The sequence below is a fragment of the Geospiza fortis genome, unplaced genomic scaffold (assembly GCF_000277835.1).
Source record: "Geospiza fortis unplaced genomic scaffold, GeoFor_1.0 scaffold190, whole genome shotgun sequence".
NCBI classification, from domain to species: Eukaryota; Metazoa; Chordata; class Aves; order Passeriformes; family Thraupidae; genus Geospiza; species Geospiza fortis.
Genome location: NW_005054328.1, coordinates 940531 through 959946, shown reverse-complemented (window position 1 = coordinate 959946; position 19416 = coordinate 940531). Strand labels below are relative to the sequence as shown.

General features: G+C 44.3%; 2 protein-coding genes across 2 annotated transcripts in view; one reads left to right on the top strand and one right to left on the bottom strand.

Moving 5' to 3' along the window:
• Positions 1-93: 93 nt before the first annotated feature.
• EEF1A1 (eukaryotic translation elongation factor 1 alpha 1) lies at positions 94-3705 on the top strand. The gene is made up of 7 exons (XM_005421148.2): positions 94-305; positions 1113-1292; positions 1415-1711; positions 1968-2118; positions 2311-2567; positions 2775-3009; positions 3303-3705. The coding sequence occupies exons 1-7, from the start codon at positions 162-164 to the stop codon at positions 3425-3427; spliced, it is 1389 nt and encodes a 462-aa protein (XP_005421205.1). The 5' UTR covers positions 94-161; the 3' UTR covers positions 3428-3705.
• Positions 3706-12400: 8695 nt separating this feature from the next.
• MTO1 (mitochondrial tRNA translation optimization 1) overlaps positions 12401-19416 on the bottom strand; it is a 7206-nt gene continuing 190 nt past the window's right edge. The window contains 10 exon segments of the mRNA XM_014307078.2: positions 12401-13184; positions 13364-13521; positions 13989-14107; positions 14325-14496; positions 14578-14782; positions 15252-15382; positions 15616-15806; positions 15946-16058; positions 17928-18217; positions 18898-19108. Of these exon segments, the coding sequence (XP_014162553.1) occupies positions 12963-13184; positions 13364-13521; positions 13989-14107; positions 14325-14496; positions 14578-14782; positions 15252-15382; positions 15616-15806; positions 15946-16058; positions 17928-18217; positions 18898-19108 (1812 nt within the window). The 3' untranslated portion in view covers positions 12401-12962.

The following is a 19416-nucleotide window of genomic DNA, read 5'->3' as shown; positions in this document are numbered from 1 at the left end:
CCCCCGGCGGGGCGGGGCCGCCATCCCGGCCAGGCCGCCTCACATGTGGCGCCGCCATCGCTACCCCTAGGCCCGGACCGAGGCGTAACCAGCTTTTTTCTGGGGAACTTACAGGTGTCGACTCTCTTTTGCCGAAAGAAAGAACTCAACTAACATCCAAAATGGGAAAGGAGAAGACCCATATCAACATCGTTGTCATCGGCCACGTCGATTCTGGCAAGTCCACCACCACCGGCCACCTCATCTACAAATGTGGGGGCATCGACAAGAGAACCATCGAGAAGTTCGAGAAGGAAGCAGCTGAGGTGCGTGGGCCCCTAGCAGCCAGCAGAATTCCGGGCTGCGGGAATGAATAGACCCTGAATTGAAAAGCAAACCTGCAGAGCGTTCAGTGGCCACGGGGAGGCGGTTTGGTTGCCTCTGCCCCAGGAGCTGAACAAGTGGCTCAGTGTTGCGTGGCCGCAGGGCGGCAGCTGCGTTGCAGTTGTCCCTGATGTAGAACAAGTGTTCAGTCTGCCATTGTGTTAGTTGCAGACAGTCAGATTGGGAAATGTAGAGTAAGTGAAAAGAAGGTAATCTAAAATTGCATAGTAACATCTGGAATCAAGTTAAAGGGCTGAATTCAAACTGCATAGAAGGAAGTTGGTGTATTGAGGCCTACTTTAAAAATCGGAGTTTTACTGATACTGGGTTTTTTTCTATTTAATAACAGCGCAGGTCATAAGAACATTATTAAATAAAATTTGGTAAATGTTGAGCAGAGTGGCAGTTAAAGTGTTGATTATTGCAAGGATTGAAGTACTAAGAGGACTTGGAATTGTAGAGGATACTTTATATGACTCAGGCTCAAGAGCTCTATCATTGAGATGCGTTAGTGAAATTAACAAGCTGTCAGGGAGTCTGAATTTGTCAACAGGTTCAGTAAGGTTCAACAGTTGGCATCTCTCACCAGTAGCACCAAGTGTATCTTGTTGCTTGTTTTATGAGCAGCACCGTTTTTCAATGTTAAGCCAGTTACTATTACTAGATTGTGTGATCTTTCTGAATTAGTTGCAGATAGACAACTATTTTTTTTTAATGGGAATAAAACACTGTGTTTTTTGTAACCATAGATGGGCAAAGGTTCCTTCAAGTATGCCTGGGTCTTGGACAAGCTGAAGGCTGAACGTGAGCGTGGTATCACTATTGATATTTCCCTGTGGAAATTTGAAACAAGCAAATACTACGTCACCATCATTGATGCTCCTGGACACAGAGACTTCATTAAAAACATGATTACTGGAACTTCTCAGGTATGTGAAGAAAGTAGGATTTGGGGGGTTCATGGGGTTCCTTGGTTGCTTAGGGGGGTTCCTGTAGTACTTAGACATACACACAAACATTATAGTGAGGGTTTGTTTTTTTCTTTTCAAAGGCTGATTGTGCTGTCCTGATCGTTGCTGCTGGTGTTGGTGAGTTTGAGGCTGGTATTTCCAAGAACGGGCAGACCCGTGAGCATGCCCTTCTGGCCTACACCCTGGGTGTGAAACAGCTGATTGTTGGTGTCAACAAGATGGATTCCACTGAGCCACCCTACAGCCAGAAGAGATATGAAGAGATTGTTAAGGAAGTCAGCACTTACATCAAGAAGATTGGCTACAACCCAGACACCGTGGCTTTCGTGCCAATTTCTGGTTGGAATGGTGACAACATGCTGGAGCCTAGCTCTAACGTAGGTTTAGCATTTATTTCTGTTAAGGCATTAAATTAGGAAGACTGTTAAGACTAATTATGCTATGGTAAAATGCACGTGTTTTGTAATAGTTACATTTGGGAAGTGCTAAGGTCCAAGATAAATCTTGACGCTCAAAAAACTCTTATTCTGTAACAGTAAATTGAGATAATGCTAAGGGATACAACTTGTGCTTTTTCAGCCTTGCACCATTAAATTTGGCAGCGAGATTACCCTGAGCTTGTTTTCATTACAGATGCCCTGGTTCAAGGGATGGAAGATCACCCGTAAGGATGGCAGTGCCAGCGGAACCACCCTCCTTGAAGCCCTGGACTGCATCCTGCCACCAACTCGTCCAACTGACAAACCTCTGCGTCTGCCTCTTCAGGATGTCTACAAAATCGGCGGTATGTGTTCTCTGGAATGCTCCTCATGTGCCAGCAACAGCTGATCTATGGGCCAGAAATGCAGGCGTTTGCCCGAGAGCTGCTTTTCCAAATCAAAAACTAAAATTCTTGTCTCAAGTGGGTTTTTCCCCCCATAAGGGCATATATTCGCTAAGCTGAATAATGAATAATACTTGTTGTTGCTTCTTGCAGGCATTGGTACTGTACCAGTTGGCCGTGTGGAAACAGGTGTTCTGAAGCCAGGCATGGTGGTTACATTTGCCCCAGTCAATGTAACAACTGAAGTGAAATCTGTTGAGATGCACCATGAAGCCCTGAGCGAAGCTCTGCCTGGTGACAACGTTGGCTTCAATGTTAAGAACGTGTCTGTGAAGGATGTTCGCCGTGGTAATGTTGCTGGTGACAGCAAGAATGACCCTCCCATGGAAGCTGCTGGCTTCACTGCACAGGTATGTTATGCAGCTGTTCAGCGATGTTGGGAATGTAGCTCTGTATTCCAAAATAAGAGTCTTGTTAGGCTAAGCTATAAAGCAACATACAGTTGTATTTTGAGTTCTATTTGATTGAAGTAAATCTCATTAATTCCTTGGCTTTGTTAAGAACATGTCAGTGTTCAAATTGCCCTCCCTTCTAACTTGGCTTTCTTTGTTTCTTAGGTCATTATCCTGAACCACCCTGGCCAAATCAGTGCTGGCTATGCCCCTGTGCTGGATTGCCATACTGCTCACATTGCCTGCAAATTTGCTGAGCTTAAGGAGAAGATCGATCGTCGTTCTGGCAAGAAGCTGGAGGATGGCCCCAAATTCCTGAAATCTGGAGATGCTGCCATCGTTGATATGATCCCTGGCAAACCCATGTGTGTTGAGAGCTTCTCTGATTATCCTCCTCTCGGTAAGGCATCTCACATTAATATTGGTCTCTGGAAAAGACACTCCTCAATTTCTAGTGTCGGGATGCAGTGTGTTCTGTGAAACGCTGATAAAAGCTGTGACTTGAAACTGAAGTGAAACCAGGATTTTACTAGTACAGATAGAGAAACTCCGGAGAAGGGTCATGCCTCTGTCCCTGTCTGGTTCCAGAGGAGTGCTGGCCCATTTATACCAGCATGTGTGTTGCCACTGTGCAGATTGGGCTGGGAATTAGGCAGCACAGACAAAAGTCATAAAACATGTTTTTGCTTTCAGGTCGCTTTGCCGTGCGTGACATGAGGCAGACGGTTGCTGTTGGTGTCATCAAGGCAGTTGACAAGAAGGCTGGAGGAGCTGGCAAGGTCACAAAGTCTGCCCAGAAGGCCCAGAAGGCTAAATGAAAATTCTGTACACCAGCTGCCACCTCAGTCTTAACCAGTGGTGGAAGAACGGTCTCAGAACTGTTTGTCTCAATTGGCCATTTAAGTTTAATAGCGAAAGACTGGTTAATGATTACAATGCATCGTAAAAGCTTCAGAAGGAAAGGAATGTTTGTGGACCATTTGTTTCGTGGCAGTTTAAGTTATTAGTCTTTAAAATCGATAAATTTTTTAAAATGGAAACTTGACCAAAAATCTGTCACAGAATTTGAGACCATTAAAACAGAAGTTCAATGCTATGTCTCTGTGTTCTTTGAGTTAATGTTAAGTTTATGGCAAAATCTATATCTAGTCATGGTGGGATAAGAAAGGATTGTTATTAATTAAATACGTTCAGAAGTTGTAAAACAAATACTCAAAATTATTTGTTTCTGAAGAGTAGAACAAAATTAATCTACAGGTTTACTTTTAAACTGACCTACGCCTTAAATAACTCCTGGTGCTTTCTTCAAAAACTTTTTGGATTGGATTGCACGAATACCACGTAACAATTACAGTGTTTTCGTGCATTCTGTGAAGCATTGAGTAAACCAAGAAAAGTCTACATGGAGAAGAAAAAAATGAACACATTTAACCTTAGAAAAACATTACAAAGAAAGAATCCTATGTTGGGTTTCCAATATTTTGCACACTGATTTTTCTAGTCAAAAGCAGAACCAGATTTTTTTTTAGTGAGAAACATGTTGTGTAGCTCTCCAAAAATTAAACACTTTTACATAGGTGTTTGCTAATATATAGTAAGATATTTAATAGCCAAATATGAAAATTCTGTCTAGAATTACACTTCGATGCAATCTGAGTGACTCACCATTGTAGCCTGCACCAAATGACACAGTGGGACAAGGTGCCTGCTATCTTTTCAATAACAGTGAAAATTTGGATCAAACAGTTTGAAGGGACTTGGTTATCTAGTCCAAACTCTTTATTAATAATCAGTAGACAAATAACCCCAAGTTAAAAGTTCTGGGTTATAAGAATACCAGCTGTAATTATTAGTAATTCCGGCATAGAAGCCTTGCTTCAAATTGGTAAATGGGGGCAAGCAGTTAATGGATAATCAGAGCTGACTTGCATAATGGTGCAGCTGTTTTACTAACCTTTCACATGATTTCCCCACAGCATCCCCAGGATAGGTCAAAAAGAATTGGTATCTGTGAGGGACTTGCTCCATGACACCAGTATGTTTGTTCTGCCTGTAATGGCTGTATTATCTATGTTCTGTTTTCCTTTCCTTCTCCAGCTGTGTGCTTGCTCTGCAGGAGCTCATATCTGTACTGCTTGGATAGGTCTGAACTGCTGGTACTTGTTTTCATGCTCTTTGTCTGGATCTTTTCTGCTCACCTTCTGTGTCTTAGCTGCAGTGGAACCTTGGAGCATTACACACTGATTTTGAAGGTACAGTGGAAGCAAGGGCTAGAGAGCTTCATGGCAGGCTGTGTAATTCAGTACAGAAATGTCTGCTGCCTAAATTTGCTTCTGGAAGTTTGTTGGTGTCCCCAAGGCAACAGGAAGTACATAACTTCAAAATGGAGGCAGACCTACTGTTGCCATAATAAAGCTTGAAGTGTCTTGCCAAATCTTAGCATGCTTTTCAGTTAAACCGCTAAATATTTTCCAAGAGGCTTCAGTCAGACTGGTTCCGCAGGGTTCCGTTTTGGATGAAAAGTAAAGCAGCTTTGGCACAGGCTGCCTTCAGCACGGCTCAGCGTTCCTTAGATTTCCTTCACATTCCTTTGTTAGGTGCAGGATGTTTGGTTTGGCCAGCCAGGGGCTGGATATGCGACACCCAGTCTGGAGTGCCTCTGCACGTTGCACAGGGTTGTCTGCAGCTGGGTGTACTTGCTCCAGCTCCATGGTAGTTTGGAAATGGGCTTGTAGTAAGCGCCTCATTCAAATCCTTAGGGAAAATAAGGTGTGACCCAGCAGTGCAGCGCTCTGCTGCTACTGCAAGAGGCCCTTCGGTCAGCTGTGCATAGATCGGATCAGCTGCCAGAGCTGCTGGGAGGCTGGGTCACGTTAAAATGGCCTGGTTTAAGAGCAGGACAAGATTCAGCTGCATAGGTTACGGCAGAGGGACTGGTTAGGAGAAGACCCCTAAATAACACTATTGCATCTAACAACTTCATGTGAGCAGCAAAACACTTCAGAATGCTCTGCCTGCAATACTAGCAATTGCTTTCATGTACTTTAAACCTACATTTTACTCATTTGGTTCTTTTTTACTTTAACTTTTATAAACTAGATTTGCTTTCTCTGCACTAATGTTAATGCCATCTCAGTTCTTTTGTTAATCTGACTACCTGGGGAAATTGTTAGACTTTTGTAAACAAAATTTGGGAATAAAACTACTTCGATCAAACTTTTAATAAATGTTCTTAGTTGAGAACTGTATTTGTCTTCTGACTGCTTCTTTCTTTAAGCAACTTTTACAGCTGTCCTTAACTCTTTCCTCACTGTCCTGCAATGCTGGTGGTATTCATACAGAGGTGTGACAGCATGCTGCCATGGTGACGGAGCCAGCTCTGAAGGCAGAAAACTGGCTGGAGTCTTGCGTTTGTGAACGTTTCCTTTCTAGTTGTTGGTGAATGTTTTGGTAGTCCAGAGGACTTTAAATACGCAGAAATATTCCAGAACTGTGTGTGGCGAGGTAATGAGGGACAGAGAGGACAAAGGCTGGTTGGTCTTCGTAGGAAAATAGAGCCGTGCAGTCATAGCTGATATCACTAAGTAGCTTCTTGCTCAGTGTTGGTTGCCTAGGTGGATAGTTCAGGCTGGAATAAAATGGACTCTGCTCAGACTACTGCCCAGAGGCATTTTAATTATATCTCAGATCAGTTTGTGCAAGGTTAATAACTGGAACAACTTACTTTACTGAAATTGCAAATGAAAAACTCATTGACATTCTGAATTTAGCTGTCTCAGTATATTTTGAAAGGTATTGACAAATTTTGGAAAACTATTTTCTGTAAATGCATATTTAAAATTTTAGATTGGGTCATGATAAACCATGTAGAGACAAACTACAGGGATATTCCATTCCTCACTGGTGCTAAATGATTATCTGTTTAAGAACCATGTAAATTGAGTCTGATGAACACAATCCACCTGGTTTTAATTTCTTTTAGTGCTATGTTTATGTAGTGCCCAGAGGGAGGCTGGGCGGTGGAGGATGCAGTGGCAGGGCCGATAAGCTGCCTCACCAACAGCACCCTGGGGGACCTTGAGCACCTCTGAGTCCTGCTCAAAGCATTTGTTTCACCCAGAGCTCCTTTTCTACAAGAACGCTCACACATTCCACTGCAAGTTGTAAATTCCTGACAGTATTAACACCTTTGAATTTATTAGTTTCAATAACTCAGATTTTTCATGTCATCTGATTGCACCAAACAGTACTTCCTGCCTGGGAATTAAGTTTTCTGAAACTGCAAATCTTAAATAATATCCAAACGATAAGCTAACAGAGGAATAAACTGTGACCATGGAAGATAATACTGGGCAAAATTACCTTTCTCTTGCAATGCTGCTCCTGCTTACCAAGGAGAAGCCAGAAACCACCTCAGGAGAAAGAAAAGGGCACCTGGGATACATAAGAGATGAAGAAAAATCTTGATACCAAAACTGTATTGGATTCCAAGGTACAGAAGCTGTGGATTTTTAGCCTTTTCTGGGTCATCTTTAGTCCCTTCAGATTATTTCTGCATTATAAATCAATTACATTGTTGCCTGCTTTTTTAAAAATCGGGTTACTTTCCCTGGCTACCTACCAGTAATTATTTAATCCTTTAATGTTTCAAATATTTACACAACATAATTCAAATCTGCCGGGTTCTCTGTACTGGTGAGGTGGCAGCTGAACCCATATTTTCCTTGGAAGATGCTGAGTGAGGTACTGAGGGAAGGGTGGAAATCAGAGCGGGATACCCTGATGAAGGATCTCTGGCCTCTGGGTGGGGGGATGGTGGGGTGCACATGGGCTGTCAGCCAAGGAGCTACAATTTGTGCAGGTTTTGCTTATTTCTTCCTTTAAAAAAGCCAAACAAGTAGGAAGGTACCTAAGCTTTCATTGGTGAATATTCCCCATGGGCCAAGTGCGGGATTTTAAGGATGCAGTAGCAATAGGTTTGCACTGTGTGTGCTGAGGTCCTTGCTAAGTCTTTCTGCTGGCTCTTCTCAGCAAAGCAATCCAGAGCCCTGGGCATCCTCCTACAAGGGCATCTGCTAGCTCAGCTCAGCACAAACACTAGTCCTTGGGATAATATGCTAAGTTTTTTGCATTACATAGTCACTGGAAATGAGCAGAGCCAGCTCAGCCCTAACTCAGGGCCCTGCCTGCTCTGCCACCAGCAGTCACAGTCACATTTTCCCTTTCAGCCCAGTAAAATCTGGATTATTTAATACAAAGGGAAGAGCCACAGTGTTTCCCCAGCCCAGGTGCCTGTTCTGCACAGATCAGCACAGCTGGCAAAGCTGTTCACTCCAAACCTGCACAGAGATGGAAAGGCAACCCAAATGTCTCCTCCTGGAAGGGGCTTGATTGCAGGGAAGGCTGAAATTAAAAAGAAGCTTCAGGTTCCTCTTATCTGCAGCCACCTGGGCACATCTTAAGCAAAATGCCCTTTTTTTTGTTCCATATATGTATATATATACACACACATGCACACCTATATATTATATATAATATATGCATGCATCTACATAATTTAATAAGGTACCTAATTTTTTTTATAATTGCCATCAGCAGACTCCTTAAAATCTGCAATTCCTATTTTGAAGCTGGATTCTAACTAATTCATTAGTAAAAAAAGTGAAATGCCCCCAAATGAATTAATATTTATTTATTGATAATAACTTATTGTTTATACATATTATGATTTTGTAGGATTGTTGGTGTTGACTTGTCTCTATGTTTAACAAGTCCTTTAATAGCCTTTTCCAGAGGAAAAAAAGGAAGGAATAGATGAATTTAAATGTAATTATAAGTTTTTATGACTGACATTACTAGTAACAGTAACTAATGTCACCTAGCCTGCTGCTAAAGCACTTTTATGGATTACAATACCCTAATTCTTTGGAGAAGGAGGGGGTGTATATATGTGGCCCGGGAGTGGGAGAAGGAAAACCACCCTGAACGGGGCCTCTGCTCTACTGCAGTCACTTCCTTGTGAGGGAAATTCCTGCGACTCATTCCTAGGCACACATTCCCCAGGCTGCTACACACGTGGCACAGCCAAGGAGAGCTGAGGTCACTGCCTGTGACGTGACCACTCTGCTCCCAAACAGCCGCTTCCAGCTCCTGCCTGACACCCACCGCTTTCCACCAGCCAGCTCTGGGCCAATGTCACCAAGCCACCACTTTCCACCAGCCAGCTCTGGGGCAATGTCACCAAGCCAGCCCTGTCACCTGCCCACCTGGCCAAAGTCTCCCGAGATGCAGCGGGACAAGGACAAAACCTCTCTGAAGTGCCAGCTCAGCACTACTACAGCAGCCATTCCACTTGCGACTCCAAAAATCTGTACATGTGTGACACAGGCCACCACCTGGTCATGCATGGCAATTTCCAAGTTAAACCACAGTAGACTGGGAGGGAAGAAACTGATCACGAGGCTGTTGTCACCTCCCCTCTCTTCTTGCTGCCCTGTAAGGCAGAGTGAGCTCATTTCCCACCTGGCTCCGTGCCTGCTCTTCAGTTAACCACATCCAGCACTAAAACACTTGGAACAAGAGCAGCTTGTGCTTATCAGTTTCCAGCTGTGCCTGAAAATGTCCCTCCTGGGGCTAGTGCTGGGAGCTGCAGCTCATGCCAGACAGGAACACCTTCATCCTTCACTCTCTCCACCTGTGTCTCTGCTGCAGCCCGGGCTCTTGCTGAGCCGTGCTCCTTTGCAGCCCTCCGGGGTGGCTCTGCCGACCACTCCTGCAGCAGCAGGGAGGCACCCACTCTGCAGGCACACAGATAGGGAAGCTGAGGCTGGGGATGTGCCTGCTCAGAGCTGAGCACCCCAAGGAGACATCAGAGGCCATCAAAATATCCAGTCTTAGGTCTGCAAAGAGGTGAAGAGGGTGCAGCCTCCAGCTTTCAGGACAGGTTTGCCAATACTGCATTCCTTGGTGCAGAGGTCAAGGCCCAGGCACCAGGCATGGCCACCACACAATGGTGAGCATGGAGTCAGAGATCCTCTGGTGGGCATCCACATCACTCTCCTCCCTCAGAGCTACACTTGAAGGGTAAAACCTGCACAGCAATTTAGAAAGGAGACAAAAGCACAATTTGTTTCCCCAAAGCATCACTGACAGTGAAATAACAGGTCAAGAATCAATCCTTTTTCTCTGCCCTTTATGTTATAGCAACTGCCAGGCAAGTCTCCCATCTCCACAACTAATTTTAATCAAAGGAGGGGAAAGACACCTTTTATTTCTCAGTAGTGCCATGAAATCAAGGCAAAGTATGGAAACAACACGCTGGAAGGACTCTTAGCAGCATTGGCCATGGTTTGATCGGAAGAATCAAACCATGAGAGCACCTCCTTGGTGGAAACAGCATCTCCAAGGGGACAGTACGTTCCTCCCTGCAACCACTAAATGACATCCTGAGATACCTGTCACTGCATGAGGAACACAACCTTGGCAGGGATGGTCATCAAAGCTGGTGACCCTGAACATCTAAAACCACTGCATGTGAAGACTGTTAGTTAAAGCTTGCAGCTTTTAGTGTCTCCTAGCATAAAATATCTTTCCATTTTTCTCTTGCTTTCATGTTCCAGGCAGAAAAAAAGACAAGATGAAGAAACTGCTCAGTTCAAGTACCATATGAAATGAAAAGTAGAGTAGGGGAGGAAAATAAGTTGTCTTAAAAATCTGGGGTAAGATAGAGTGGTAGTGCTGATCACCAGGCCTGGGTTCTGCAGGAGGGAAGGAGAGACACACACTGAAGCAGGGAGCACAAGGACAGTTGGTATGTGCAACAAGTTAGGTCAACCTCACCTCACATCCTCCCTCCCTGCTAGCCTGGTGACAGCAAGGATTACAGGACAACAAAGTGCCATTCATTACTGCTCAGGCAAGGAAAAGCAAGCATGTTAAGAGCAGACTCCTCCAGTTCTGCCCTTCCCATCCTGTTGGTCTTAGCAAGGCCACAGGACCTGGGAAGGTCTAAGCTCACTTTGTCTTCACCTAAAAACCAAACCTTGGGCCTTGTAACAGACCCCCAGAGGTTAGAAACCAGATGGCACAAGGTGTCCTTCCTATCTGCCCATGCTACTTAAGCAGATTATTTAGCCTTTCTGTGCTTGGTTTTCTTACCAAAATGAATATAACTACCTTGAGCAATTTCTTTTCATGTTAAAAGTCTTCTCACACAAGAACTGTTCAGCAAGCACAAAATATTGTGGCAAACTCTGTGCACATGAAACCAACCACTACCTGAGGGACAGCCAGTCCTCAAACTTGTGCACAAGCCAGGTTTTCCATTTCAGCAAATATGGACATCATTAACCTACATACATGAACAGAGGACACCCTGTCTTAACAAGGGAACTCACTAGTGGCCAAAGACTCGCTTCACACTGGAACAGAAAGAGCAGTTGTTCCGGAGGATCTGCTGGGAAGCAATACACTTATTGACTTCAATTCCCCCTGAACTTAACTCCACCCCCCTCCTTAGACCACAGCTGTGCATTATGAAATTGTTAAAGAAAGAAGACTCCCCTCCTTCTGCTCTTCCTTTGACACTGGTGCAGCCCAGCCCAGTGGAATCACTCTTTCATTTATGCCGCATGTGTGAGACCAGAAGCACAGAAAATTTAGCAAAGCAGAGGAAAGTGTTTCCTTTTGCAGCAAGGCGCAAGGTACTTGCCTTTAAAGACACACATTATTGAAAGCTAAAGAGTCCTGTCAAATGACTGCTGACAAGAACTAGGAAATAGTTTTGAAACTGCATAATCAGATTAAAAGTGAAGATTTAGGGTTTCTTTGGATTCACATAGTTGGAATTCCATGAGCACCATCCCTGGAGCCCGAGTTACACCGCAGAAAGCGTAGCTGCCTTTCTTATGCTGAACTTAAGGCTTGCAAGGTTGAAGCAAATCTTAGAGCCAACAATGATGGAAGGAAAAGAGGCCACAGACATAAAGGAGCAGATAGACATTCACCTTTCTGAGCCATTCTGACATGAACTGACCTACAGATCACATGTCTAAAGCTCTTCCATGCAAGCCAGTGGACATTGACAGGGAAATGTTTAGGCAGGTTGGATAATGCCCCAAACAAACTGCAATCTCTGCTCATCCTCGTGCTGCATGACAGTCTCTGTCAACAAAAGGGATTTACTCTGACTCCTTTCTCTGGACAGGAAAGTAACCCTCACCCAAAGCAAATATGCCGGAGAAATTTCCAGAATCATGTTTTCAAAATGACAGATATATATATTTGGGTCATGGTTGGACTCAGTGACCTTAAGGATCTTTTCCAACCTATAAGAATCTCTGATTTTACTGTATGAAAATGTGTTCTGAAGCCAGAGGACATTCAGAAATGAGACCGGCACCAGAAACTGCTGCCTCAATCAAGCAAGGATTTGGTAGATGCACAGCAACAGCTTGGATTCCATGTGTCTCGCTGGTGAGTAATCAACTGCCCAGTTGATCCAGTTGACTCGATCTCACTCAAATCCAAGTTCTGTTCCTGTCAGTTGCAGGACCAGTGCTGATGAGAATCCCACTCCCCCAGCCCACAGCATATCAGACAGAGCATCACAGTGCCCAGGCTGAGGGGCATGGGGCAGGTTCCCATATGTCCCCCACCCTCCTCAGCACCCAGCCTTGTCCAGCTGCCTCCCCCAGCTCTGTAGTGAATCTCAGCCCACCTTACGAGTGGAAACTGTGATCCAGTGAACTGGCGAGGCTCTGCTGAAAGCTAAGTGATAATCGAGTTCTTCAGCAAGTTTCAAGATAAGCTTTATTTATTTTAGAAAAACATCTGCAGGATGTGGTGTTTACATTCAGTCTCCTAAGCAACTTTAAATATTCGTGTGGCACACGTTTCCATAGCCAAGTGTCTCCTTCTGGCTGACACCACACTGCGACACCAGCCTGTGCATAGTCACTGCACAGCTATGAACACAAGCCCTGAACTCAACGGAACACACTTTTCAGCTCCAATCCTCTTGTGCTGCCATGAGCTTTGCATGGTAACATTTCTTACTCATCTCAGAAGAAATAAACACTTTCCTTTACAAGATACAGATTTTGACTATCCAAAGTCTTCCAGATGAGTGGAATTTCAAAAGCAGTCCTCCTGTCTCTCCATTTGCATCCGCAAAATCACAGGCTGTATTTAGGTTTCTGAGCATTTACTTTGTGCATTCATCATTGTTCTATGCAATGACACTGCCACAGAACCCAACTACAACTGCTTTGGATCCAGTCAGCATGGGTGTTAACTGGGAAGAGGCTCAGGAGGGGATCTTGCCACGAAGTCTGGCAGGATCAGTGCCATTCTCTACAAAGGTGTTTTAACAAACTTTGTCTCCTCTTCAGAAAACTCTGCTGGAATCTGTCTTTGTGAAGTTGCTTTGCCCGAGTACATTTTCCCTGGGAAGTACTCCCCAGACTGAGGCACAGCTTTTAGCTTCTCTGTCTTGCGGTGATTGGTTTTCACAAATCTCAGCAGGTTAACAATAGCAGCTGGTGTGATTCCAGGGATACGGCTGACCGCACCAATCTGCACATGGAGACAGGAACAAGTTAACTACCACCAAACCTACACGCTGCATGGAGCTGGTGAGAAATGAGATCAAACCTGTGGGTGCTCCTTTCCCTAATTCTTTCACCCCCCCTGCCCCTAGAGAAGACAGAAGGGATTTCAGCGCTGCTCAGCCCTGCTGAGGCTGAGTTTCTCACCGTCTGGGGGCGGTTTGCATCCAGCTTCTCCCGCACCTCTGCCGAGAGTGAGGCATCAATGGCAAAGTAATCCAGGTCGTCTGGCAGCTGGAGCGCCTCGTCACGACGCACCTCTTCCATTTCCTGCTGCTGACTGACTACACACCACTCGTAAGCAGCTGTGGTGATCAGGGGAACAAGAAAGGCAGATACAGATAGATATTCATGTGAAACAAGTCACTTGCACAAAGCACAATGAGAAATTTCACTGAGGTGGAAAAAAGCTCCCAAGGAAATTTCCAGCCTCATAGACTATAGAGCCTAATTAACATCACTGCTTTGGAAGAAGTTATACTCTTTGATTTGTTATAGGAATTTAGATATGTAGGTTGTTTTCATCTTCTCATCACAACAAAGGATGGACTATTTGATGGGACAGTAAGAAGGAAAAAACCCACAGTGATCTTACTCACAGAGTGAAACATCAGTGCATAAAAAGGGCTGTGGCTTATGGTAAAAAGTTCACACTCTGATCAGTGTTTAATCTCTCTAAGCAGCAACATGAAACACACTAGGACAACTGCTGTCCCCTTACTGAACAAACATATACAGATCATCATGAGAGAACCTAATCCTTGTACCCTACCTTCTATTTTCAATCTCTCTGCCAGCTCTCTCCATTGAGCAAGCTTGCCCAGGGGTTCTGGGATAGCCTTTGCCAGAATCTCCATGTTGACATCTTGATACTGAAGGATATCAAAGGCACTGTGAAGAACAAGAGTAAACATTTATGGTAAAAACGAGTCACACCTGTAAGGCAGATTTATGGCTGTTCCAAGCTCAAACATACAAAGCTCTTAGCTTAAGCCAGAACAACAATCTTGAAGTACTGACAGCTTCAGGAAGGATGGAGAAATGCTATGAAACCACTAGCCAGATGTGCTAAAGCGAGCATAACCAGAAAGCTCCATGTGTTACTTACCTGACAGGTGACCTGCGATTGCTACTTATGGGAACTCCTGGTAGTAACTGGGACCATTTGGATATGCTGAACTGAAGTGATTTTAATGTTGCGATCCCATCCTCTAATGCAGCTCTCATCTTAACCGCTTGTTCATATCGCTGCTGTGACACACACCCAGCTTCTTCAAACCCTGCAGAGACACATGGTCCATGAGACAAAGGTCCACAGCCAGGCAGGGCCGGTCAGTGCAAGAGCTGGCACAGCAGCACACCTCTGTGAGTGAGCCTGGCGTCGGCGTTGTCCGGCCGCAGGGCCATGCGGAACTCCACGCGGCTGGTGAACATGCGGTAGGGCTCGCTAGTGCCCAGCGCCGTGAGGTCATCGATCAGCACTCCCACGTAGCCCTCGGTGCGACTCACTGTGAACGGGGGCTTGCCCTGAACCCGCAGGCACGCGTTGATCCCAGCAATCACACCCTGCACAGGCAAAACAAACCAAACTCCATCGCTCTCTTCTTAGCAAAAACATCGGCACTCCTGCCCCAAAGGCTCACGCGTCAAACCGCGGCCAGGAAAATGCAACGGTCTGTGCCAGTAATCCACGCTGTTTCCTTCTTGTGACATTCTGAGTGTCTGAAGGGCTTCTTGGCCCCTGCTGATGTGTCTGGAGACAATTCCCACACTTTCAACTATACCCACTGCACAGTCTCCATGCTGAAACACTTGACAGGACTTTCAATTACTATTGTAACTGCAACTTTAGTGATAGCAACTGCAGATACTTGTACAGATACAAGTAAAAATACCTTAGGCAAGTCAGGAATCAGGGTGAGCCACAAAAGAAAGAACACCTCATGAGCACAAAACGGGCCTAGCAAGACTATCACAAAAGCCAAGGTAATATCCCTTTCTGAGTGCTGATTATACAACAGTCAGATTTGCCCACCTGAGCTGCAGCTTCTTCATAGCCTGTCGTGCCATTTATCTGGCCTGCAAAGAAGAGGCGCTGAACAAGACGTGACTCGAGAGAAGTGGTCAATTGTCGGGGGTCTAAAAAGTCATACTGCACCCCATAGCCTGTGACACACAACAAGACAGATGTTACAGGAGGGAGTGTCAAGGCAACCAGTGGAGCAGAATGGCTTATCAATTCTATTTATTATTTCTGAACAAGCAGACTAAAAATCACTGCATTCAGGAATTAGTTTTGCTTGGTGTTTCCTCTGTTTTGCTATGCTCTAAACAAAACCTGCTTTTCATTAACTAGTAAATAAATATGACTAACAGATTCAAAACTATTCAGCCCTCACCTGGCTGTAACATCTTGGCTTTTTCCAAGCCTGGGACGGATCTGATCACCTGCTCCTGTAGCTCAGGTGGGAGCGTCATGGACATGCCCTGGGGATAAATGACATTGGAATCCAAGCCTTCTGGCTCCAGCCACACCTGATGTTCTCGGTCTGGGAAGCGCAGAACCTTTGATTCAAGAGAGGGACAGTACCTGTAACAGCAAATAGCCATGAGCAGCACCTGACATGGAGAAAAAGTTACTTTCCAAGAGCAAAGCAGGAGAGACCCACAGCTCCAAAGAGACTTCCAGCCTGTCCCCTCGACAGCCTTGCATGATGCCACACACTCACCGTGGGCCCCTGGTTGTCTCCCTGACGTGGTTGTTCAGGTGCAGGTTATCGCGGATAATTTGCTGGGCCTTCAGGTTCGTGTGAGTCAGGTAACAGGACAGCTGATCTTCCGGCTGGAACAAGCCAAAGCTCAGCCTAAGTTAATCTGGTCATGACACTGTATCCTTACTAAATAACTCTGATATCTCCAAGACCTTTCCCATGACGGCTGGCTCTCTCTTCTGGGAGGGGTCAGCAGGGCTGTCATACCCACTGTACAGACCGAACACGAGCAATCTGAGAGCCTGAGCACCATGCCCAAGACCAGACCAAGAACAGGATGGAATCTGGGAGTCTAGAACTTAAGTTCTATCCTATATGCTGTATTCCTAACTACAGGATGGATATTCCTATTAAATCAACACATTACATCACAGCATTCAAACTGATCACAGGGAAAAAAAGCTCTGGAGTTAGAAGAGTAGGTGCTGACCCTACAGCTAACAGCCAATTAATGGGCTTGGTGAAGAGAAAAAAAAAATTCTCTCGAAGAGGAAAAAACCTCACCATGTGAAGTAAAGTATTTCACCGATTTTTCTGAAAAAGAGTCAGTAGACTCACATTCAAAATTGTGACAATGTAGCACCATAACTCTTTAGAACTGCCACTGAATTATATATTAGTTAGAACAAAAGTCTTGTGATTTTATGTGGTTTTGATTTAGATCTGTGTTGGCTGAGTGTCAGTACAAAACCCTGAAAAATCATCTCGCTGCACTTGCAGAAAGGAACTCCATGGACCCATAACCCTTAGAGAACTTAATCAACAGTTGAAGATCAAAATTTAATAAATATTGGTTAATAGTTGTCATATAACTTGAGATGTATTAGATGCCATAGAGCAAGAAAGCTATCTTGAAAAAGTTAATACATTGCAGGTGTGGTAAGGGAGCCACTTCATAGGCCTGTATACCCCAGAAACTTAATCAATAGTAATTGTCTAAACAGGACAGCAAATTTAATAAAGTACTGTTTAGCTGGATAAAACCTGGGTCATCCATTAAACAAAGACAGATGAGATGCTCTGGTAGTAATAGAAGAAACAGAACACCTACACCATGATGCAATAAATTGGCCAGACTTCTGGTAGCATCTATAAAAAATCCTGCATGTTATAGCATATATAAATATCTGAAAATTGTTGTTTCTTTCAACATGTTTACAGAGAATAAATTTCTGATATGCTCTCAATTTTGACTCAAAATTATTATTAGGAATGTTTGTCTAACAACCTTTTGCTGTTAGATTTAAAACACTTTGTTTGAAAACCTCTCCTACATATACCAAGGCCTTCAACTGATACTACTTTTGCCCCATCCTGATTGTAAAAGGTTATTGCAATTCCTATATCTTCCAGGGCAAATTAACTCCTGATACTTAACTCTGTGCTGTTTAATTACATTATACAAAAATAGCCAATGTTCCAAGATTTTCTTCAGAAAATTGAACCTGTTCTGCTTTTAAGTTACTGTTAACCTGCCACCTCTCAGCTCTGTGGATAAATCCATCCTTTCTTAGTCAATACTACAAATTATCTCTAATTTCAACATCTTAACCTTATTCCAGAGCTAAGATAAGAAGCCAGACACTGTAAATCTCCACAATACAGACATAACACTGGAAGATTTTGTAAAACCAGCCATGTAACCAGCACATGAAGAATACTAGCAGTAGTATCACATTTCACAAAACTCTTGACTCCACAGGTAAAGAAAGTTCAGTTCTCAAGTTGAGAAGTAAGAGTGAAAAGGTATTTACTTTCAAAAGAACACAAGTAACTCTGCCTCACATTGAGAGTCCTCAAAAATGTAACACCTCCAGTACAAATACATCCCAGCTGCCTTTCCCAGCCCTGACTCCCCGGCTGATGATGAGCGCGACATTCCCAGAACCACTTCCCACCCGGCTCCATGTGCACCTGATGGGTGGGATGTGCTATCCCACCTTGATCCACACGGCCTCGCTGAGGAAGCTGAAGGGCACTGGAGGGTTGTCAGCTGCCCGTTCCTCCAGACCAGCGAAGTCAATTGTATCCTTGGCAAGTCGGGGCGGTGTCCCAGTCTTCAGCCTGCCCACAGCAAACCCCAGTTTCTCCAGAGTGTGAGCCAGCCCGATGGCTGGCTGGTCCCCCAGCCGCCCTGCCGGGTGCGTCTCCAGGCCGATGTGGATCATACCCCTCAGAAACGTACCGGTGGTCAGGATAACACTCCCGGCACATACTGTGCTCCCATCCCCTGGAACAGCAGGTTTTTAGAGAAGTTCACAGTTTAGTAGCAACAAAGCCCCAGAATTCTGGTGCTTCTGTCTAAAAGTAGACTGTCAGTGTTCACTGGGGGTTTATCTGTCTTCTATTATAAAATAATACCAGCTTCTCCATAACAAAAGCATCAATAGTAATAACTACAATAAGCAGCATGTAAATATTTCTCTATATTTATTATTCCTAAGCAAGTTATTTCTAAAAATAAAACCACTGAGAAAAATCCATATCCAGGCCTTTACTTTGGAAAGCTTGTTTATTATAACAGCAAGAGATAATGAAGTACAAGTGTGTTACTAAGAGGACCCCATGGTCCTGTAACACTGAGGGCAGCATACACCATTTACCAAATAAAACCTCAAAACACAGCGTGGAATTCAGTATCACTAGCCTGAAGAAAATTAACTTAGTTCATGTCCCAGTATACTACCAATCCAGGTATTTTTGACATTGTATTACTTTGTATTACACATATTAACCTGGTTTATTTCACACTTTACCTAAACCAGCTCTGTTGGCTAATTAATCTTTCTCACTAATGAATCAGAATAGGATGAATTCATCTTTCTCATCAGTGAATCAGAAATATTTACCCCAAAGGCTTGTCTTTAGGGTGGAGTAACTGAAGGCACTTAGTGAGTTATTAGCACGTACCCAGAACAACTCCTGTGACTTGGCATTTCCCGGGACGGCCGGGTTCTGGCTCACTCAAGAGAAGATCCTCCACAGATGCCTCACGAACTGTCAACAGTGGTGTGTTAAGGATTTCTTTCTGTCATGAAAGGAGTTACTGCAAAAATCTAGGAAGTTATGAGACATATGGGCAATCCCAAACCCTGCTGATTTCTGAAACATCTATTACCCACTTCCATTCTTACCAGGTCATTTGGCAGACACTCAGTTACGGTACTACCCTGATTTATCAGGTAGAAGTTTTCACTCACATAAAGTTTAAGCTCAAATGAACTAATTGGCCACGAAGCCTGACCTGTATCTAAAACACTAGAGAATTTTTCAAACTGTGCTAAGCTCCAACAACTTACACTACATCAAACTACCAAACAGAAAAGTATCTAGGTGTGATCGGTAAATAATGAAAAACAAATTATAGCTCGTTTCTTCGTAATCCTCAGTCGTGCATCCCGCCTCCCAACACCCAGGAGCCCGCCCGGC